Source organism: Ceratotherium simum, chromosome 16 (genome assembly GCF_057802395.1).
Source record: "Ceratotherium simum simum isolate JZ-2026a chromosome 16, ASM5780239v1, whole genome shotgun sequence".
Taxonomy (NCBI): Eukaryota; Metazoa; Chordata; class Mammalia; order Perissodactyla; family Rhinocerotidae; genus Ceratotherium; species Ceratotherium simum.
In genome coordinates, this window is record NC_141915.1 from 47,464,747 (window position 1) to 47,489,008 (window position 24,262).

The 24,262-nt window shown below is 37.8% G+C and overlaps 1 protein-coding gene across 1 annotated transcript in view; it reads right to left on the reverse strand.

The window, feature by feature from the left end:
• Positions 1-7,478: 7,478 nt before the first annotated feature.
• The window catches only part of SMURF2 (SMAD specific E3 ubiquitin protein ligase 2), a 127,246-nt gene continuing 110,462 nt past the window's right edge, over positions 7,479-24,262 (reverse strand). Inside the window, exons 12-19 of the mRNA XM_087441431.1 lie at positions 23,333-23,436; positions 21,134-21,248; positions 19,176-19,354; positions 17,730-17,867; positions 14,762-14,882; positions 12,513-12,714; positions 11,169-11,244; positions 7,479-10,855 (exon numbers count right to left, since the gene is read on the reverse strand). Of these exons, the coding sequence (XP_087297557.1) occupies positions 10,756-10,855; positions 11,169-11,244; positions 12,513-12,714; positions 14,762-14,882; positions 17,730-17,867; positions 19,176-19,354; positions 21,134-21,248; positions 23,333-23,436 (1,035 nt within the window). The 3' untranslated portion in view covers positions 7,479-10,755. The remainder of the gene's footprint in view (positions 10,856-11,168; positions 11,245-12,512; positions 12,715-14,761; positions 14,883-17,729; positions 17,868-19,175; positions 19,355-21,133; positions 21,249-23,332; positions 23,437-24,262) is intronic.

The window sequence follows — 24,262 nt, forward strand, 5'->3', positions numbered from 1 at the left end:
AAGAACCCAGGAAAGGCCTCATCATCATAATGCCCACATTTGAAAAGTTATTTAGAACTGACACAACTGTATTGTGTGTGTGGTAGGGGGAGGGCGGTTACAGAATGAGGTAGTTGGTGTGAGAGCTAAATCCTTAAATACCATAAAAAGGAAACTAACCAGACTATATCTAAAATTAATGAAGAGCAGTATTACCATATCATTTAGAAATGTGGAAGTAAATATCCAAAGAGCTGGCAGAAGATTTGGGAGGAGTAGCCTCTGGAAAGCAAGACTGGGGATGAGGGGAAAGGCTGATGAGTTTTCTTTTAAGCCTCTAAGTGTATATGATTTTTTAACTATGTATGTTTAGCTGTATATACATTACTATATCATGTGGGGCACTGGAGAATTAGCTGCCTCCTCTTAAAAATGTAGCAAAGGAAAGGAAGAACCAGTGTTAAGGTAAGGCAGGAGAACAAAGTCTTCAGTGAAGGGACTAAGGGTGTAGGAGAAATTTATTTGCAATGGAAAGAAGCATCACAGTAAAAAATGGTTGGGGGAGATCTATGATGGGAGAATGAGAAGGGCAGACAGCAGATGGAGTCATTAAGAGAAGTGGTATAAACTAAAGGAGGAATCCCAGATTGCGGCTTAAGCTGCAGCTTACAGAGGGATGGATTAGATCCCAAATCTAGACATGCTGAAAACGTGTTTTATCTGGCATTTCAAGCCATTCGAACCATTACCCAGCTAATTTGATTGATGTGATCAGTTTCTTGTCTTAAAAAACAAACTCAAACTGCGTTTAAACTTTGCCCTCTGAAGAAGAACAAAGCTCACCCTGATATCAAACTATATTACAAAGCTGTAGTAATCAAAACAGTGTGGTATTGGCATAAAAACAGATACTTAGATCAATGGAACAGAATAGAGCCCAGAAATAACTTCACATGTATATGGTCAATTAACTTAAGACAAAGGAGCCAAGAAGATACAGGGGGGAAAGGACAATCCCTTCAATAAATGGCATTGGGAAAACTGGACAGCCACATGCAAAAGAATGACAATGGACCACTACTGTATACCATCCGCAAAAATTTAACTCAGAATGGATTAAAGACTTGAAGATAAGATCTCAAACCATAAAACTCCTAGAAGAAAACATCAGTGGTAAGCTTGTTGACATTGGTCTTGGTGATGATTTTTTGGATTTAACACCAAAAGCAAAAACCAAGCGAGACTATCAAACTGAAAAGCTTTTGCACAACAAAGGAAACTATCAACAAAATGAAGAGGCAACCTACCAAGGGGGAAACAATATTTGCAAAGTAGATATCTGATAAGGGGTTAATATCCAAAATAGATGAAGACCTCATACAACTCAATAGCAAAAAACCAAACAATCTGATTAAAAAATGGGTAGAGGAAGTGAATAGACATTTTTCTAAAGAAGACATACGGATAGCCAACAGGTACATGAAAAAGGTGCTCAACATCACTAGTCAGGGAAACGCAAATCAGAACCACAATGAGCTATCACCTCACACCTGTCAGAATGGCTGTCATCAAAAAGAAAACATAAGTGTTGGAAAGGATGTGTATAAAAAGGAACCTTTGTGCACTGTTGGTGGGAATGTAAGTTGGTGCACCCACTATGGAAAACAGTATGAAGGTTCCTCAAAAAATTAAAAACAGAACTACCATATAACCCAACAATTCCACTTCCATATATTCAGAAGTGAAATGAAATTACTACCTCAAAAAGATATCTGCACCCCTGTGTTCACTGAAGCGTTATTTACAATAGCCAAGATACAGGAACAACCTAAGTGTCCATTGATGGGTGAATGGATAAAGAAAATGTGGCATACACACACACACACACACACACACACAGGAATATTATTCAGCCATAAAAAAGAAGGAAGTCTTCCTATTTGCAACAACTACCACACAATTTTAATTATATGTGGAATCTAAAAAAAAAAAAAAACTGAGCTCATAAATACAGAGAACAGATTGGTGGTTGCCAGAGGCGGCCAAAAGGGGGGATCAAAAGGTACAAACTTCCCGTTATAAAATAAATAAGTCATGGGAATGTAATGTACAGCATGGTGACTATAGTTAACAATACTGTATTGCATATTTGAAAGTTGCCAATAGAGTAGATCCTAATAATTCTCATCACAAGAAAAAAAATTTATAATTACGTATGATGATGGATGTTAACTAGACTTATTCTGGCAATTGTTTCACAATATATACAAATATCAAATCATTATGTTGTACACCTGAAACTAATGTTACATGTCAGTTATACCTCAATTAAAGAAAAAAAACTGCCCTTCTGGTCTCAGTGGTTCTTTACCTTCTTGCCCTGCCAGCAGCATCTTTGGGAGAAGTGAGTGGTTTGAAAGGTTGAGTCTGATGTGCCACCTTCACTCCCAGTTCCTGGGCTGAAAGTCCGACTTCATGAACACTCAGGTGGGCAGGAGAAACATCTTGGAAGGGTCCCGCGCCTACCCCACGTGCTGCTACAGTTGTCTCTCCACCTCCTTCACATATAAAACACTATAAGGAAGACAGAAGTAGGGTTTACAGCTCATATTAGAGACTAATTGATAACCTAGATAAATCCCAGCCCAAATAGCCACAAAAGGTTTGCTAATCAGCAACAGTTGAGCCTGTCACCTTGGAATTGTAGCCAATTGTATAATGAACACAAACACAAGGAAGGAGCTACCTGTCCTAGAGACAAGTATCTCTAGGATCTGAGGTGTCCTGGGGATGGGTGTGCAAAACCAGTTGTTTTAAAATCCATGTCTGGGATTTGAGGCCTTGCTGAAGTGCGGTATTTAATTCTGTGCTCCCATCATGACCGACTTTGCTGTGCACAAACTGAGTTTTGAGTACCTAAGTTTGAACTTCAGCTTCTAGTGAGGCATAGGCTAGAAGCACTAGTTTGGAAGTTCAGTTTTCTAACCACCATTCAAAGCTATATCCCTAGCAGCTAGTACAGAGCCTGACACATAGTAGGAGCACAATAGGTATTGGTTGAATGAACAAAGAATAAGTCACATTTAGGCCAAATACCTTTTAATAAAATGTAACTTTAAAATCTGGTTTGTCTAGTTTGCTAAGAGTGTTAATGCATGAACATCACCCTTTTTCTGTATAATTATAGTCATGTGCCGCATAATGACACTTCGGTCAACAACACACTGCTTATACCACAGTAGTCCCATGAGATTATAATGGCGCTGAAAAATTCCCATCACCTATCGTCATAGCCTTTGTAATGTAGTGCAATGCATTACTCCCATGTTTGTGGTGATGCTGGTATAAACAAACCTACTGCACTGCCAGTCATACAGAAGTATAACACATATAATATGTACAGACACAATACTTGATAATGAATTTAAATGACTATGTTACTGGTTTATGTATTTACTATACTTTGTGTTAGAGTGTACTCTACTTATAAAAAAAATTACTGTAAAACAGTATGCTGTGTTAGACTGGCAGCAGCCTCCTCCTGTTGTGTGTTTACCACGTCTCTTGATCGCATCATTTCTCCTGTGCTAGATTTGTGTTGTTTTGTTCATCATGGCACCTAAGCATACAAAATCCCCTGCTAATGTTGCCAGTAAGAGGCCACATCAAGTGACTGACCTGGAAATTAAATTAAAATTAAGGACTACAAAGGCGGGAAATCAGTGATGGTCATTGCTTGCCAGTCAGGCATGCCCCTTTCCACCACAACTACGATCGTGAACAAGAACAAAGTGATGAAGCTGTTAAAAGATCTGCTTCAGTGAAGGCAACAAGACTAACACAAATATGAGAAGGGCCTATATCAGACGTGGAGAAACTTCTAATGACCTGGATTGAAGACCAGACACAGAAGCATTTTCCTCTCAGCACCATGACAATCATGGCCAAAGCAAAAAGTTTGTTTGCGATGTTGAAAGAAAAGGCTGGACCCGACTACGATTTTGAATTTACTGCTAGCTCTGGGTGGTTTAAACAATTCAAGAATCGTTATTCGTTACATAACGTGAAAGTTAGTGGTGAGTCTGTGAGTGCTGATGTGAAGGCAGCTGAAGAATTTTTGGAAACTCAGTTAAGCTGATTGTGGAGGAGAATTACTTGCCAGAACAAATACTCAATATGGACGAAGCCTCCTTATTCTAGAAATGGATGCCTAAAAGGACTTTTATCCATAAGGAGGCCAAGTCAATGCCAGATTTCAAGGCTTTTAAGGACAGGACAAGAGTCTTGCTTGGGGGTAGTGTTGCAGGCTGTAAGTTGAAACCCTTTGAGATCTGGCACAGTGAGAATCCCAAGGCCTTCAAGGCATATCAATAAACATACACTGCCAGTGGACCACAGGAGAGATAAGTCACAGATGACCTAGCTCCTCTTCCAAGATGCCCTCCTGAATTGCTGTGCCAGCAAAATAGAGAAGTACTGTTTGGAGAATAATATACCTTTCAAGAGTTTGTCTATTGTTGATAATGCTCCCGGACATCCTCCTTTTATTGATGATCTTCCTCCCAATGTCAAAGTGGTGTTTCTCCCTCCAAACACCACCTTTTTGCCCAACCAATGGATCAAGGAGTTATAGCAGCTTTTAAGGCCTACTACCCAAGGAAGACCTTTGCCCAGGCTATTGCTGCAACTGAGGAAGACACTAATACAATTCTGGAAGAATTACATCTATGACTGCATCAAGAAGCTTACTTGGGCTTGAGGTGATGGCACCAAGGAGTGTATGAATGGCATCTGCAAGAAGACACTCAAGAGGTTCATCCATGATTTCAAAGGATTTGCCAAAGATGAGGCGGTTGCAAAAATGAACAAGGCTGTGGTTGAGAAAGCAAACAACTTTAACTTGGGCGTGGATGAGGATGACATTGAGGAGCTCCTAGAGGTGGTCCCTGAGGAACTGACTAATGGGGAGTTGGAACTGAACAGGAACGCATAGCTGAAGAAGAGGCAAGAGAGAAGGAAACTGCAGGAGAAAAAGAACCACCAAGAAAAGGACCACCAAGAAAAGTTACAGTGAACGGTTTAGCTGAAGCTTTTGCAGACCTCAGCAAGCTCCTTAAAAAGTTTGAAAACAGGGACCCCAACCCCAAAAGGTTTTCATTAATAGAGAAGAATAGGGCCAGCCCTGTGGCCTAGTGGTTAAGTTCGAGATGCTCCACTTGGGCCGCCAGGTACGACCTACACCACTCATCGGCAACCATGCTGTGGTGGCAACCCACATACAAAATAGAAGATTGGCACAGATGTTAGCTCAGGGCAAATCTTCCTCAAAGAGAGGAAGATTGGCAACAGATGTTAGTTCAGGGCCAGTCTTCCTCAGCAAACAAAACAAAACAAATCTATGATAAAAAAAAAAAAAAACCAAGCCACCATGGACATATTTCTGAAAACAGTGACACTTCCTCTCAAGAAGAGCCTCAGGCAGGTCCTTCAGCAAGTATTCCAAAAGAAGGCATTGTTATAGGAGATTACAGCTCCATGTAGGTTATTGCCTCTGGACCTTCCATTATTGATCAATATTGATGATCCTGATCCTGTGTAGGGCTAAGCAAATGTGTGTGTTTGTGTCTTAGTCTTTAACAAAAAAGTTTAAAAAGTATTTAAAAAAAAAAAATAGAAAAACACTTATAGAATAAGGATATAAAGAAAATCTTTGTACAGCAGTACAATGTGTTTGTGGTTTAAGCTGTGTTATTACAAGAGTCAAGTTAAAAAAATTTAAAGGGGGCCGGCCCTGTGGCATAGTCATTAAGTTCGTGCGCTCTGCTCTGGCAGCCCTGGCTTTGCAGGTTTGAATCCCGAGCGCAGACTGAGGCACTCCTCGTCAAGCCACAATGTGGCGGCGTCCCACATACAAAATAGAGGAAGATGGGCACAGATGTTAGCTCAAGGCCAATCTTCCTCAAGCAAAAGGAGAAAGATTGGCGACAGATGTTAGCTGAGGGCCACTCTTCCTCACCAAAAAAAAAAAAATCTAAAGTTTATAAAGTAAAAAAGTTACAGTAAGCTAAGGCTAATTTATTGAAGAAAAATATTTTTTTAATAAATTTAGTGTAGCCTAAGTGTACAGTAAAGTCTAGAGTAGCATATAGTAATGTCCTGGGCCTTCATATTCACTCACCACTCACTCACTGGCTCACCCAGAGCAACATCCAGTCCAGCAGGCTCCATTCATGGTAAGTGTCCTATACAGGTATACCATTTTTGATCTTTTATATTGTATTTTTATCGTACCTTTTCTATGTTTAGATACACAGTTACTTACCATTGTGTTAGTTGCCTACAGTATTCAGTAGAGTAACATGCTGTACAGGTTTGTTGCCTCAGAGCAATAGGCTATACCATACAGCCTAGGTGTGTACGAGGCTGTACCATCTAGGTATGTATAAGTACAGTCTGTGATGTTCACACAATGACAGAATCACCTAACGACATATTTCTCAGAACATATCCCTACCGTTAAGTGGTACATGACTGTACCTCTATCCTGTTACTAGGCTCTGGTTCTGTTGCATATATCCTACTGTAAGCATTTGGGGTACGAAGTACAAACTAATATAGCGGGTGCCAAGGTTAACCTTCATTATAACGAAGGGACAACCCTTTCAGGTCACCACACAGCAGAAAAACTTACCACATATTAGTCAAATCAAACTTCTGGGTAATTTATAGACTGTAATAATACTAAAATCTTTAATTTACTAAATTTTAGTAACTAACTTTACAAATTTTAGATAATAACTAGTAAATGTGGCAGTGAGACAAAGAAAAAATCAATTTCAAAAGGATATAAAAACTGGACAGCATGCCCACTCTTTGAACTTTAATACACCACTACTACTTACATTGCGTTTCCAGACAGTCCTCTCTGTGTGGCCTATGCTGTGGAGAGACAAAGACTGTATTCTGGTTGAAAAAACATCCATTCCCTGTGCCGCCCATGTATTTATTTAGCTTGACTTTCATCTACTATCATTTATAGAGTTGTGAATCATGACCCTTAAAGTCATGGCTTCTTGGAAAAATATGATTTCTCCTTTCCATTTTGGGGATCTTACTGCTCAACACCAAGGTAGCATATGAGGCCCCTACCAGAGCTCTGCCCTCCAGAGTCCTGAAAGACACTGTTCCAGTACTGGAACCCTCTTCCCCAATGAGCCCAGACCAGGCTCAGAGATCCAACTCCACATAGCGCCCAACAGCCACTGCCAACCCATCCATTTGCCATGACAGGAGAAAACAAGTACCTTCTCTGCTCCACTTGGAGACAGAAAGGGTGTCCTGAGTTCTCTGAAGCTCTGCAATGTGAAAAGGCGTCAACTAAGAAAGGCATGTGAGTCTTCTTCAACTTCTCATTTTATGGCTCAAATGCTGTCATTCTTCATAGATCTAGTCAAATTTTTTCAAAACAATTCATTATAAACTCAATATTTTTTAAAAACTTTGATGCTGTGACAGTGCAAACAGCATTCATTTTATTGCTCAACTTCGGCATGGGCACATACATAGTTAATTTTTAAAAACCATTTATACAGATGTTATTGATAAAGCTCATGTAACAACTGAGTGAAAATACAAAGAGTATCAAAGCTAAAACACTCTGTAATAAATACAAATACAATGAAAATGATAAAACTTTGTTTTTAAAGTCAGTTTGAGAGAAGGAAGAATATTACATTTAGTGAACTAATTACATCTAGAAACAAAACAACTCAGCATTTGGTACAATCATCATCCTAACATAAGAACGTTAAATACCACAAAGGGTACCCGCTGACTGCTGCAGCTGGAAACAGAAGCAGGAGGAGCCGCTCCACCAAACTGTGAAGACAGCTGGAACATCTCTAACTCCCATCAGTGCGATCAGCTCAATACACCAGAAGTTCAAAGCAGACTTAGTGTTGTAACAGAAAGCAAATTACATTGTAATTTTAAAAGAAAGGAAAGTTGTGCTCTGGACCGTAAATACAAGGAAAAAAAAGACTTGGTAAAAATAAAACCCATTCAGGGCAACAAACTATGTGCAAAACAAAATGTACACTATACACAGCACTATTGAAACACTCTTTACACCAAGAAATGAGACCCTCTGAAACAGAACTCATCTCTGTCCTGCATCTGAGCTCTACAAAGTAACCTCTGTAGAGAATTAAGCATTCATGATGGAAAGGCAATGTATGGGAACGTGACATCACATATCTGAAATAACTAGAGGAAGGATTAGAAAAACCCAGTTAAGAGGGACATGTGGAAATAAATATTCACATTAAACATAACGTGCAAGTCCAAGGTTCAATGACACATTGGGGGGGTTTGTTTGCTTAGCACCTATTTGGAAGTAATCAGGTAACAATTTTGGAAATGAAATCTAAATCATCATGTTTTTATAAAGTATGTTGGTGATACCACAGACTGTTAGGGAGAGTAATTTCTTTCTTTTAAAGCTCTATTCAGTCATTAGTATAAAATTAAAAAGGCACTCAAACAGCGATGGTATTTGCCTGCTTTATATTATACATTATGATAGTAGCATTTCATTATTACTGCATCCATCAGTTAGGATTTCTCTGAAGCATTCATCATGTACTTTTTACTGAAAGATTATAAGAGTAGGCACAATTACACTGCACTAGTGCTTTAATATAAAAGAGAGATGGACCTGCAACCAATAAGGTACTATTGTGAAAGCTGAAAATTACCGATAATCAAATAGTGTAGAAACCTGTTCTGTACATTTCAAGATGTTCTTCAGTACTACTAAAGAATGTGGTAGGAAAACACAAAGTGTTTGGGAAGAAAAAGATCAGAATAAGCACATTACCACTGCACAGTTATGATTATGACTAGCTTGCATGTAGCAAATTTGGCGGAATGAAATAAATTTAAATACTTAGAAACTACACAAGTAGTTCTCAACATTTTTTTAAGCAGCAAAATTTCCCCTTCTTTTATCCCACCTATCCCCCTGCCCTCCATGCAATCTTACTTGGAATTCCAATATATAAAAGAGAAAACCTGGAGCTGCTCTGGGTAAAGGGAGTGGGGGTGGGGAGGTAGAGGTCCTTACTCAAATACTACCTTGGCCTTTCCGCTCCCTCTCTTTGTCCTTCCTCTCTTAAACTATTACTTCTGAGGCACCTCTGAAGAACCCCTTGGCTCCAAGAACACAGACTGAAAACCAATCCCCACCAAATGAAAGAACACAAAGGGCCTATTCACTTGATAATTAAGCTGCAAATTTAAACAGAGCTATCTCATCAAAATTTGCTATTCTTGATTTCACATCAATGTAAAAAAAAAAAAATACAACAGTGTAGAGATTTCTGTTGGTTGAATTTAAAAATCCACCCATGATTTCAGATTTTTCCAATCCCTCACTCCAGAATTTTGCTTGCCTTCTGGATCATGCAACATGCCACACACCCTGAAAGCTAAATCTGGGTATTTCAAAATCAGATGCTGATCTTCAACACCAAGGGAACTGGGATTCCCTTACTTCCAAAATTAACTCTTCAGTTTTAAAGTAATTTATACCATAGAGTTAGAATCACTGTTTCTTTAGTACTCACATCCCCTGCCCCACCACCCCCACTTCATTTTGTTAGGTAAAAGCAGGGTTTTCTAAGCTTGCTAAATAATCTTTAGAGCAGAATTTTTCCTTTTTCATAATTTTAGCTGATTAAAATATCATGAGCAGCTAAAGAAAGATTCAGGATGGTTTACTTGATAGAAACTTACACCATAATTAAAATATAATATAAATTAGGTGCACTTGTCATAGAAGACTTTGGTTTACAGAAATAGTATAAAGATAAGCTGACCCAGCAAAAGAATGAAAATCTCATCCCATCCACATGGTCTGAGGAGCTATAAAAATGCAGTATTTCCATTTTAGATGAAAAGTCAATCCAAAATACCTGATCATACTGATTCAAGATTAAAAAAATTAGGATTTCTTTTTAAGTCTCTTAAAAACAGGGAGCCCCTGAATGCATCTTATTATAGCAAACAAGCTACTAAGTTTAGATTAAATGGTTGCATTAGGAATCTGACAACCAAAATTATATAGCTGTATTCCAGGAAATTCATGCTTGAAAAGTATTAAAAAGACTCACTTAGGTTAGGTTGAAACATATAATGCTTTTAAAATATGATGCTTTGCTATAGAAAAATGTAATTAAACATGTAAATGGCTTAATTTTTTAAAGATAATGATTCTTTTAGCCAATTGTTTACAAAGGTAGAATAATTCAAAATAATTTTATTTTATTTTTTTACAAAGAGCAAGTACAGGAGCTGTTCAAAATCATGTATTCAATTAAAATGAAATGTGACTTGTACCGACTGCTGAGGTTGTCTTGATGTTTGAGAGACTTGAAATCTGTGAAGCGATTTGAATAGATTACCTTTTATAAAAATAGTAGTAGTCTTTAAGTATAGAATACTGCCTAACTCTGGAAATGTAGGAAAAGTCAGCATTCTTTAGGTTCAAGATATTAATTTTAAATAGCAGCTGAATGTGGCCTCATGACAAAGCATAAAGACCTCTTTTTTTCCTTGAAAAGGAATTTCAAAATTGTCTTTTCCCCTCACAGTGTCCTAAAATTTAAAAAAAGGGGGGAGGGGCATTTTCCTGTATTTCAGCATTCCTTGAAACTCTGCTGAAAGGAGGCTGTCGGAGGGGTATAAATAGAGTCCTGGGTAAATCCTCGAAGTTCGTCATTCCACAGCAAATCCACATGTTTCTTCGATGGCCGTTAGCAGCTTTTCATATAACTTTTCATAGCTTTCATAGGGTGGAATGTCTATTCGATTGAAGCTGTAAATAAGCAAATCAGATTTTACACAGTTCATTCAAGTAAACCGGCCTAGTGTGTACTAATACAGCCACATCACTCTTTGTGTCACATAGAAAATTAAAAGAAAAAGGTCATATTTCGTTCAAGTAGAGATTACCACTCTCAGATTTTCCTACCAATTTCTGAATAATCTTAAATCACTTAAAAGAGTTGCTTATCATTCTTTTTAAAGGTCCATTTAGTAGTAAGAACAATAAATGAAACGTCAAATCTGTTTGAAACTAACACCTACATACATGGAACGAGGAGAAAAAAACGACAAAAATAACTTACCAAGTGTGGGCTTTTGGCAGGTTGTTAGTGCAGGCGTCGATCTGGTGTATGGTGAAGAGTCGTGGGCCTGCAGCACCTGCAGAAAAAGTCGATGTTGGTCAAATCTCTGCAGGTGCGTGGATTAGTCTCCAAAATCGCAATAAAACTGGTACATAAACCACAGGGTCTAGGGATGGGGAAGACTGGTGACCACACAAGCTGCCAAAGGGCAGCAGGAAAAGAATCCGGGTTTTGAAAGCTAGAATTGACCTTGGATAAGGCTGGATTCATTACTATACTAGCATTTCAATTTGAAAAAAAGTTCAGGATTGAATCCTTGGCCAAGTTCTATCTTCTACAGAAAAATCAATGTCCCAAAAGTATGAGAAGAAAAGTAAATGAGCAAATCCAAGACGAAACACATATACACACATTCAAAAAGATGACAGCCTAGCGCAAATTTAGGTTTCATGACTCAAACTTGGCTGAGAGTAAAAGATGACTAGTCCATGGAATCAATTTCAGTTAACATAAGGCACCCCGTACAACTGTACGTGGAAATACAACTTCACTTTATGCATCTGAGCAGTCTGATGATGAGTTCTCCAAATAGGGAAGGTAAGCACAACTCCAAGTACGCTTTCCCCAGGGACCCTGGACATATGTGCTGCAGGCAACACTGCCGAATCATGTACCATCTTGCGTCAGTCATCCTCAGTCAGCAGCAGCAGCAGCAGCTTTGAAAATGAAGAGCTTCAGAGGTAAAGGAAGCAACTGCCACACAATGAAGCACCACAATCATCAGCAACATTACCAGCTCATCCCCAAGTTAAACAGCTATTCCATGGAAAACGATTCCTAAACACGGAATATGGCTGTAAATAAATAGTCTGATGCCATGCAATAATTAAAGTGCTCTGACCAAACAAATGGCTTCCACAACTCATGCTGCCTCTTTCTATTAAAAGAATAAAAAAGTAGAGGGGAGAGGCACCTCTCCCTGTGGGTAAATGTTTTGCCAGATTGAGATGTGAACAAGGAAGCACACAGACTTCCCCTGTAGGAATGTGCAGCAGAATTTAAAAGCAAGGTGACCAGAAAAGAAAAGGCAGAGCATCACACAGACTGTCTGTAACATGCGGCACTCACTACAATCACAGAGAACCCCAGCCGAAAAGGCTCTTGGGAGGGGAACAGAGGAAAGGAAGGAGAAGAAGGTGTCAAGACAGAGCTATAGATAAGAAATAGAGGGAAAAGAGAATCTGTTTATAAGCACATGGTTTTAAACTATCTGTATAAACAAAATACTGATTCCTTTCCCCCAATTATGTGATGCCACATGGTCTGTCCCTCTGGCCTTTTTACCTTGTAAAGCTTTGAAGCCCTGCAGAGGAACTCTAGATGATCCCGTCACAAACTGAAGTAACCGTGCTCGTCGTTCTTCATCAAAAAACTCCACAGCTTTCCAGAACCACTTGACGACATTGCTGTCTGGTGTACAGTGTTTTAAGCGGGTGTTTACCTTCCAGTCATTAACATCTATCTTTCCAAGTCCACAAATAATGAGCTGTTAAAATATTGCACAAATAATGAGCCAATGGAAACCCAAGTTAAGCCAAAAATTCCTCAAAATAGAACTTTAGATCTGCGGCGTTGGCTCTCATATGGTGGTTCTTAATCAAGGATGCACATCAGGATCATCCGGAAAGTTTTTCAAAATATACACACCAGGTCCTATGCTCAGAGGTTTTAATTCTGTGAGTCGGGGGGACACTAAGGATCTGTATTTTAAAAAAGTCCACAGGTACCTACTCACTGCAGGTTCCCTACTCAGGGTCTGAGAACCACCACTGTGATGGATGTTGACAAGATAAAAGTTTCATAATTTCATAGTAGAACTCTAAATATTTTTTTCATGGACAGAAACTAGACTCAAAGAGTAAATACAGTTTATATGTGCCTTCCTTAAGACCTGCATCACATTATTCTGGTTTCACTTATTAGCTTTGGGATTCCAGGCAATTAGGTTCATTTCTCCTGGCCAGCAGTTTCCTGTGCTGCAGTACGGCAGTAACATCTACTGCACTTCATCGTGTGCAAGCAACCAGTAACGCACAGGAACTCAAGAAATGTTAGTTGAATAAGTGATACAATCTGCTTGATAACCTTAAAGTTGTATCAAAGGACGAAATATGCGAATGCACCGATACAGAGCTCTGCTTGGCGTCCTGCTGCAAGGTGAGTAAGATGAACCATATCAAAATCACTTTGATACTATCAATATTCACATCTCCTGAGGGTCCAAGACTAACTTGTCTTACTGCTTCTAACAGTGAATTATGATAGTGTATAGTGTAAAACATAATGTAACTTGCAAATCCTACATTTTATAATTAATTCTATTAACCCAGTATAACACTAAAAAATATACATATATTTTTATTAAAAGTTGAATTTCATTAGCAGTAGAAACTATATAATAAACCCTAACCCTACTGAATAAAATCTCCAACAAAGCTTCTACAGAGTTCTGAAAAGATTACTGAATCAGAGCCACACTGAACATCCAAATATGATTACAGATGTATTTATAACACAAAAGATACCTCCCTGAATTCTTTTCTTCAGGGGTGGTAATTTTAAGACCAAATCCCTCATTCATTATATGAACAGATGAAAATGCACTGTATTTCAACTTTATTGCCATTCCTGCTAAGTGTTCTTCCTCCTCCTGACTACTTCCTTCTGGCCATTTCACTATTGAATAGGTCAATTACAAAAGGAATAGGGATGATAGCAGTCAAACCAACCTTTTTAGATTTGTTTGTTAACAAGTCTGTTAACAGATTTAGTTAGAAAGGACATCGAAGTTAATGAATAAAATCATGTTTTACATTATTTGTAGACTTCAAATATTTAAGCTATCCCTAGCCACTAATTAAATTTGGGACCTCTGGTAGAATAAAACCTTGTTGTTTTTTCAGAGTAGTTCAATGGAAATTCAGATATATTTGTTAAAGGTCATAAATAAAACTAGACCTAAGGTGCTTTAAGGACTAGCTTTAAAAGAAAAAAAGAAATGGTTAACTGTTTATTACAGCTACAGTTAGTAATGAAATGTTTCCAAAGAGACTAAGGATGTTTTAGATACAGTTTATCCTAAGTGTTTAAATTATTTCCTCTATGATCTTATTTACCAAATGCTTTCTTGCAAACCTTAGTGTAAATCCAGCTGAGCCTGGGCTTTTATTCCAAATAAATTTTGATATGGCGGAGACCAATTAATGAAGTTTTATTTAACTAAATCAATAAACACTTAATTAGGGAACAGAAAACAACACTGGAAGAATGTACACATAAGACAAGAAATCTGTTGGAAACAAGAAAGGATAATACAGAAAAATTAATTAAGAATGTTCACCACATAAGAGATTGCTTACATGTAGAAATTCCAAAGCAGGAAAGACTTTTCCTGTGAATAAGAATTCTCACAGCACTGCACCATAAAATTTCACAAACACCAGAAATACAATTTTCCTCTAAAACTTAAGTAACAGAAAATTCCCAGTCTGTCTTTGTTACACTAGATGATGTCATGACATTAATACACTGACCTCTAACTCCTTCTCATCAAATGTCTTCAGCAGATGCTGTGGAATTACTTCATTAAATCCCTTCTGCAGAGCCAGGAATTGCGCCTCAATGCCTCGTAAAAATCTCCAGTTCACGTAGAGCCTGTAAGCATTGGGCAGGGGTTTCATGTGATCAAATATATTCAGATCTGCTAATTATTATGAATGTCTATCTTTAGCAACATTGTACTTTACAAGCATCTAGCATTAAGAATTTAGTCTAAAGTCTAAAAGAATCTCAGATTACTGAGGGTAGATGGATCCTGAGCTGTGAGGCAGTTCACTGTAAATCAGAAAGGTAACCTTCCACTTACAAAAGCAGCATCAGTAGAGCCACTCTTCAAATCAGAGAAACTTCTAGTAAACTGGAAGTTGGCTAGAGCTTAGATGGGTCTGAAGTTACAATCTGGATGAAACTTCTTTCTAAACTTCTAACATGCATGCCAATGACCAGGAAAAAGAGTCCATTCAACCAAAAAATGACTATTTTTCTGGTTTCACTTGAAAATATAATCTGAATGTATTGGGTATTTTGTTTATATTTTGGGGGCAGTATATGGGGGATGAAGAGATAAAGAGAATCCTCATATCCAAAATGAGGGGAAATAGTAAAAGCCAACAGTAAGCACTTTTTTGATTGAATACTCATTGTTCCCTGGAGGCTTTAAAAACCCTGGAAGATGTAATTTTACCAACAAAAAGTACACTAAACTACATCTAATGTGTAGCTTTACTTATGCTTTTGATTTGGACTTACAATTTATAAGTGAATTTTTTTAATCTATTATTTTATATAAAATATATAATTTTTATATAATTTTATATAAAATATACAATTTTAATCTATAATTTTCTTTTCTGCCAGGAAAACCTCTCAGAACTATTCATCTTCCAAATTTGTCAATATTTCCTTTTCCAAACTTGGAGAAATAGTTCTCTACTTTAAGAAATCAGTTACTTAACATTATATCCTTTGGGGGACCTCATTTTTGTTAGTTTGTTTAAGGGGACAGCAAAACTGCACATATTTAAAAAGTTGTTCTTTGTGATTTTTTTTTTTTAATCTCAAAACTATTTTATAAGGGATAATACTGTGTGTTAAAAACGTGACTGAGGGGCCAGCCCGGTGGCGCAAGCGGTTAAGTGCCCGCGCTCCGCTGCCGCGGCATGGGGTTCGCCGGTTTGGCTCCTGGGCACGCACCGACGCACCGCTTGTCAAGCCATGCTGTGGCGGTGTCCCATATAAAGTGGGGGAAGATGGGCACGGACGTTAGCCCAGGGCCAGTGTTCCTCAGCAAAAAGAGAGGAGGACTGGCAGACATTAGCTCAGAGCGGAACTTCTTCACAAAAAAAAAAAACATGACTGAATCCTGGAGAGTGGGACTAGGAACTTAAGTCCACACTAGATCCTGGAAGTGACAACACTACTAAAATTCAGGAAATTCCTATTCATTCTTTTATTTTTTAATTAGAAATGTAATACATGCTTAGTATACATATATATAACAATCAGACATTAAATGCGGAGACAGAGTAAAGTCTGAAAGTCCATTCTGTTATCTTCTTTTCCCTCTCTACTTCCAGGCCCACCACCTGCACTCCCTCATCCTAGGCAGACACTTTATTCGGTAGGTAGCCTTCCTACCTTTGTTATAAAACAACACAGACTTTGTTCTTACATAATTCTTCTAAGACTTGCCTTTTATATCTGAGAGCTTATGTAGAGTTCTTGTTCTTTCTTTTAAATATCCACATAATATTCTGTTGACTGTATGTATTTAATCATTATCCTCTAAAAACACTTTAGCAGTTTTCCATTTTTTTTTACAAGTAATATTTAATTGAACATCCTTATTCATATTTCTTTAATTACATATGTGTTTCCGTAGAATAGATTTCTAAAAATGGAGCTGCTAGTCAAAAGGCATGTGCATTTCCATTTTGGTAGCTGTTATCAAATTGCTTTCCAAAAAAGCTATACCACTGTTCACTCCCATCAACAGTCTATGAGAAAAGTTTAGTCAATAAGATTTGAGGATATAATCTATACAAAAAAGTATAGCATGCATGTTTCTGTGTACATATGGTGAAGTTCAAACTCCTAAATATGACTATCATAGTTTTATGTTTAGAAGAACTTTAGTTACCATAAGCCCAATGATCTAACCCAATACTTCTAAATTCCTCAATCAACAGGTGATTTTATAAAATGCGAAGAATCTTTTCTTATATTTATCCCTTAAACTCACAATGTGCTTATTTATAAACAGGATAAGTGCTTCTGTGTTGCTAGCTGTAGTAGCTTCACTACACATGGCCCCATGTACCACATTTCCTGGTATTCATGCCTTTGTACAGCCCCTCACCTACACTGAACCCGGCTGGCATGTAACTCACTTTAGCCAAAAGAATATAGCAGAAGTGATGTTGGCCAGTTCCAGGCTTAGGCCTTAAAAAGACCTGACAACTTCTGATTTTGTACTCTGGGAAACCAGCCACCCCATAAGAAGTCTGGCTTTCTTGCTGGGGAGAGAGGCCACGGGGAGAGGGAGAAGCCTCTGATACCACATGAGGATAACCAAGGAACCCAGCCAACCGTGAGAACTAGGCCTCAGATGGTGACCCAGTGGCCCTTCCAGCCAGTCCCCAGCCTTTCAACCATCCTAGCTGAGGCATCAGATATGTGAGTGAAAAGGTCATCTTGACATTTCAGTCCCAGCTGACACCACACGGAGGAGCAGTGTGCTATCCCTGTTGTTCTCTATCTAAATTACTGACCCACTGAATTGTGAGAAATAATAAAATGGTGGTTGCTTTTAATCCACGAAATTCTGTGGACGCCTATTTTGTAGGAATAATTAACACTACCTAAATCCTTAAAATGTTTTTCCCTACTGCCATTCTAGACCATTAAAACAATTCTCAGGCTTGAGATCATAGAAGTGTTTACCTGACATATTCTTTTTTATTTTCTTCAGTAACAGGGATACTCTTGCCATTTGGTTTAAGTTCATGCTGAATAATTTCACCATAAGCATTATGTTCCACGCAGAAGGTATGGTCCAAAACACCTGTAATATCATTCTCACTAGAAAGGAAAGAGAGGGAAAGATACTTAACCGGAAAATCTAAAATACAGATCCTATAGATGTATTAATTGGTGAAATGGATAAAACTAAGATAGTTTTATGACATGTCAGATTCCTCTTACTAGTTCTTGTGCTACTATATCTCCTAGTTGTTGGACAGAAGAGTCAAAGATCTTTAGCTTTCAAAAACACAGGAAACATTTCACTTCCTGAGTAATGAGAAAGAGCCCCAGACAAAGTGGGCTTTACCTAGGGAAACTTCAGTTATGTTTGGCAGTCAGGTAAGAGGCCCTCCTAGAATCTGGGTACCCCCAAGGGACCAAATGCCTGAGTATCCCCAGTGAGAAAGCTAATCGTTTATTTGGTAAAAATAAGTGTGGCCAATGTATCTTCATAAACTAATGACCTCCTGCAAAACAGAACTTGTCCTTACAAATACCCTTTTAAAAGTATGGTTTCAACAATCAGCACTTGAGCAGGAATTTGCTATTCTAACACATGTAGGATTGGAATAGGACTTGCATCATGTTGAGGAAATCATATATAGCACTTTTTTTTTTTTTGTGAGGAAGATCAGCCCTGTGCTAACATCTGCCAATCCTCCTCTTTTTTGTGCTGAGGAAGACTGGCCCTGGGCTAACATCCATGCCCATCTTCCTCCACTTTATATGGGACGCCACCATAGCATGGCTTGACAAGCTGTGCGTCGGTGCACAGCCGGGATCCGAACCGGCTAACCCTGGGCCGCCGCAGCGGAGCACGCACACTTAACCGCTTGTGCCACCGGGCCAGCCCCGATATAGTACTTTTAAAAATAAAATATGGTAGTTTTTTTTTTGGGGGGTGAGGAAGATTGGCCCTGAGCTAACATCCATTGCCAGTCTTCCTCTTCTTGCTTAAGGAAGACTGGCCCTGTGCCAATCTTCCTCTATTTTGTATATGGGATGTCACCACAGCATGGTTTGCTGAGTGGTGTGTAGGTCCAAGCTCAGAATCTGACCTGCAAACTCCGGGCCACCAAAGTGGAGCATGCAAACTTAAACCACTATGCTACTGGGCCAGCCTCAGATTTTTTCCTTTTTAAAGTAATAACACTCACTAACTTTTGGCAATTTGAAATATACAGGACAGCAGTAGAAAGAGGGAAAGTCATATGTGGTCCTTTCACTCAGATCATCACTCTTAATATTTTCTGTGCATTGTTTCTTAAATTAAAAAAAAAAAAAGTACATCCATTTTGAAACATGCATCTTTTTTAAAAGCTCATATTCTAACTATAATGAACAGATACAAGACTCAATACATACAGTATCCACACTAAACTGTTATGAAGATCTGGATCAACTAACTCCATGTCATCCAGAGTAATTGACTTCCCAAGCAACTGCTTATAAAAAGGCAATGTGAAACCACCATCAATATAATGTCCATGAAACACCGCCATTCCCATTATGCGTCCAACAAAGTGGAAATACGATAAATGTTCCTGAAATTGAAAAGTTTATATAAATATGCAAGTTAGACACTATCCAGGGATTTTTAAGTAAAAATTAAATATTTAAGCAACATTAATCTACTTTTATAAAAAGTATCAACTTATACTCTAATTTACAACTATTTAAATGGAATAGGCTATCCTACCAAAGCTTAATCATTAGGGAGAGTCTCTATAGGGCATGCTCAAGATTCTCTACATTGCTATAAAATACTACATCAGAGTCAATGCCTCTCTCAAAGGGTATAGTCACTCTGTAAAATTTATCTTTAGAAATTAAGTCCAAACTACAGTAACTATAGCTTCATTAAATCACTCACAGACTCTGTTCCCTTCCTCCCCTCTCATTTCCTACTGAGCTCCATACAATCATGGCTCTGTCCTGGGAAAAAAGCTTTCAATCCCAAATCTCCCTATTTCCTTGACCTAACTAGAAACTGAACTTCAAAATATCACAGATTTAAAAGCACAGATTTGGTGTCTAACTTGGACCAGAGTCCTGATTCTGCCGGTTACTAGCTATGCATACCTGGGCAAATTATAACCCCCATAGGACTAATTTTCCACATCTGGATAAAAGAGGGTAAAAACAGTATCTAAAAAGTATCTTGAGATGATGAAACCCATGGCACTGGACCTGGCATATAGTAAACACTCAACAAACGTGGGCTGTTATTACTCCAGTGGCAGTAATGGACTCCCCAAGCAGAACCTTCACCTAAAAATCTTCCCTTTATAAAGGATTCCCTGCAATGAATCTAACATTTCTACCATGTTTGCATAGATTTGGTCTTTCATGATAAATTTTGTTAGGTGGATATTTGCATTTTACTTCTCTATTCAATAAGTAATCTTTTAACTCATCTTTAAACTTTCCTTTTATCTTAAAAATAGCTTTTGTTTTTTTTTTTAAAATAATACATGTTCACTACAAAATATTTAGAAAATATGGATAAACAAAAAAGAAAAAATCACCCATAATCTAATACCTAGAGATAACTACCATCAATATCATAGTGTAGAGCTTTTCAAAGTTTACACATATACATATTTACCAAAATTCTATCATACTATTTTGTAACCTTCTTTTCACTTAATATATCATGAACACCATCTTTACATGTTATTAACTATTCTCCCACGACGTCATTTTAGTGGCTGTATAAAATATGCCCTTGTATGGAAAGATAATAGAAATAATATAAAAACAACAAATTAATAACAGCTGCTAACTTTTGTTGAGCGCTTAACAATATATAATAGGGTTAAAAATGTATAGCTCTGTGCTTAATATTTAATGTGCAGGGCCTCATTTAATTGTCACAACCTTCTCTAAGGTACGAACTATATTTATTATTATTAGCAATGTTAAAATTGAGGCTTAAGTCAATGAATTTGCCCAAGGTCACAAAGCTAAAGCTAGTAAGTAATGGGACCAGGATACAACCTCATATCTTTCTAATTCCAGAATCTATGCTCTTAACCATTAATGTCATTCTGCTTCGTGTCATAATTAATCAATCAACCCCCCTCTTATGGACGACGACATTGTTTTTGGTTGGGGCTACTATAAATGATGACACAGTAAACATCCCTGTGCCCAAACAGCTGGACATATCCATAATCATTTACTCAAGAAAATTTTCTAGAAGAGGAATTGCTGAGTGCAAGAGTGTGACAAGGACAGTAATGCTATGTCATAAACTACACTGACATTTAAAGCACTGCAGGTCACAAGTTAATTCACATCATTATAACTACCAATCATACCGGATTAACTGCAGAATCAGGATTGATCTGCAATGTATAGATATCATCTCTTGAATACTGGAAGAGGCCATAGTATGGATTCAACATTTCATGTGACAAAAGATATAACCACTCCCTAGAAAACAAGATATGACAAAGGAATTTTTTGTTAATGAATATATTTTTATTAAGATATGCTATTAATCATTTCACCAAATAATTTTTTAAATAAACCACTAACTGTAGTTATATAAGATCACACAGAAAAATCTACCATGCCCAGAAAGCAAATGAAAACTCTTATTTTGTTATATTAAAGTTACTTCTCACTCAATTTTGGGCAATTTTATGACATTTTAGCATCAGAGAGTATAAAGATATTATCCAGAAGCACCATTACTCATTAGATGTGCAGCCCAGTGGTCTGTTACTTTTAATTGCTAAATAAGTTTGTAATCCATGATAAATATAAGACGAAGGGAGGAACACCATTTATTTCAAAATGTCCATGTGATCTATACCATCCTGGTCTGCTCCTCTCACGGCAGATTTATACTAGTTTATGCAGATAAATAATATAGCATTAATTTACTCTCACTTTTAGACAAGGGTGTGTTTTGTTGTTGGTATTGTTTTAGTAAGGAAATTTCATTATCCATTTCACCATCTTTTTTTGTGTAAATCCTAAAATATACCATGATAAAAACATAAGTGGTCAGAGATTGCAAGGCATTTTGTCTAGGCAGGAACACAAGGGCAAGCCTGCACTTTTGGGGGATGTTCCTACCACCTCTTGGTTGGTTTTCAAGCGTATATCAATGAAATCTCATAATAAATAGTACCATCACCTTAAACTTTATATTTTTCAAAGTATGAAAGATAACTTGTTATTCATCTTGGTGAAACTGAAATAAAATCACTAGTCTAGGACTGAAGGAGATGTAGTTCTAGTCTCAATTCTTGTCATTCCTCAGGAAAGGTTTAAGTGATATGTTCTGATATCACGGATTAAACAGATTGAATAGTATATTTTTAGCAAATGTAGTGAAATACTATTAACAAGTAGTTAAAGGAAAATGTTTCAATGTTCTATAATGTGAGTCTAAATCAAATCACTGCAATTTATGTAATACTTAAAAAACTCAAGATTAAAAAAAAAGTGAGGTCTCCATATAAGCAAGGTTCCCAACACACATAACGCTCACCTGATGTTGATGTGTCTCATAAGCTTTTTATGCACATACATGTTTTTTTTTAAAGAAAATCCAAATTTTTGTTTTGTTTCACCAAGTATTTAGAACACACGTAAGAGCAGAACCCAACTACTTTTGGTTTCTACTATGGAATAAAAATTAGAAAAAGCAGTTCACTGCCATAGCCCATTTAGTCTGCCCCAACTGTAACAATAGTGAGGTTAATAAATAAACAACAGGGCCAGCCCCATGGGTTAGCGGTTAAGTGCGCACGCTCTGCTACTGGCAGCCCAGGTTCGGATCCTGGGTGCGCACCGACACACCGCTTCTCTGGCCATGCTGAGGCCACGTCCCACATACAGCAACTAGAAGGATGTGCAACTATGACATACAGCTATCTACTGGGGCTTTGGGGGGGGGGGAGGAGGAGGACTGGCAATGGATGTTAGCTCAGAGCTGATCTTCCTCAGCAAAAAGAGGAGGATTAGCACGCATGTTACCTCAGGGCTGATCTTCCTCACAAAAAAAAAAAGAAAAAGAAAAAAAAAAAGAAATAACAAATAACTGACTACTTATTTGGCCTATACATATAATTACAGCATTTAGACTCCATCAGGAGATAATTTATTTTTTATTTTATTTTTTTGCTGAGGAAGATTCACCCTGAGCTAACATCCACTGCCAATCTTCCTTTTCTTATATATGGGCCGCCACCACAGCACGGCCACTGATAGATGAGTGGTGTAGGTCTGCACCCAGGTACAGAACCCGGGCCACTGAAGCAGAGCATGCTGAACTTAACCACTAGGCCACCAGGGCTGGCCCCATCAGGAGTTAATTTAAAAGTTTTCCCAACAAGCGTTTAAAATCTAATTATGAGTAAACCATAAGAATTCCACAGAAACTAAGTCCTAAGTATTATGTACAAGTGATTGATTCTAAAAATCCAAACTAATACCACAGGAAGTATCTTAAATTTGTTAAGTATAAAGATCCATATGTCATTTACTGATGAGCAAGTCTTTACCTGGCAACCCCTCCATAGTCAAGGCCTTCTTCTCCACGAAATTTTATCATTAATCGCTTCCAGAGATCTTTTGGTCTCATTTTCATGACTTGTCGATATGATTCCTGAAAAAAAATTTAATATACTATTATTACTAGGGGCTTTTAACCTGTTATTTAAACTCTCCCTCCTGGGCTGGCCCCGTGGCTTAGCGGTTAAGTGCACGCGCTCCGCTGCTGGCGGCCCAGGTTCGGATCCCAGGTGCGCACGGACGCACCGCTTCTCCGGCCATGCTGAGGCCGCGTCCCACATACAGCAACTAGAAGGATGTGCAGCTATGACATACAACTATCTACTGGAGCTCTGGGGGAAAAAATAAATAAATAAAATTATAAACTCTCCCTCCCAACTCCACCTACAAACATACATTTATTTAAATAAAGTGAAATCTGTTCAATCAAATCAGTAGATAAACTCCAACTGTTTGAAACCTCATGGAACTTCTAAAAACAAAATGGATACAGCTTAATACTACTGAAACCAATTCATCTGATAAATATTATATTAAAAGCCTACTAAGTGCAACAGTCCATGTTTCAGATCTATGAACCACAGCAATGGTTCCACTCACATTAAAAACAGAATTTGACAGAAGTACCAAATTCTTGGAAGTTTGCTGACCTAATTCTAGGTCACAGGCACTAGCAGAAAGCAAAGATAAGAAAAAGAAAGTTTCAAAAGAACATGAGTAATCATTAATGTGATCTTCATTAAATCAACAACTTTATATTATTTTAAAATACAAATGACTGACCACAAACAAAACTGTTTCAGAACTGTTCTGAGAGACAAAAGTTCATCCTTTGGGAAAAACATTATCAAGTCTCCAAACATCTTGCCCAGGAATCCTCTAATGACTGGGAAACCCCTGCCTTGGACCTCTGCCACTTA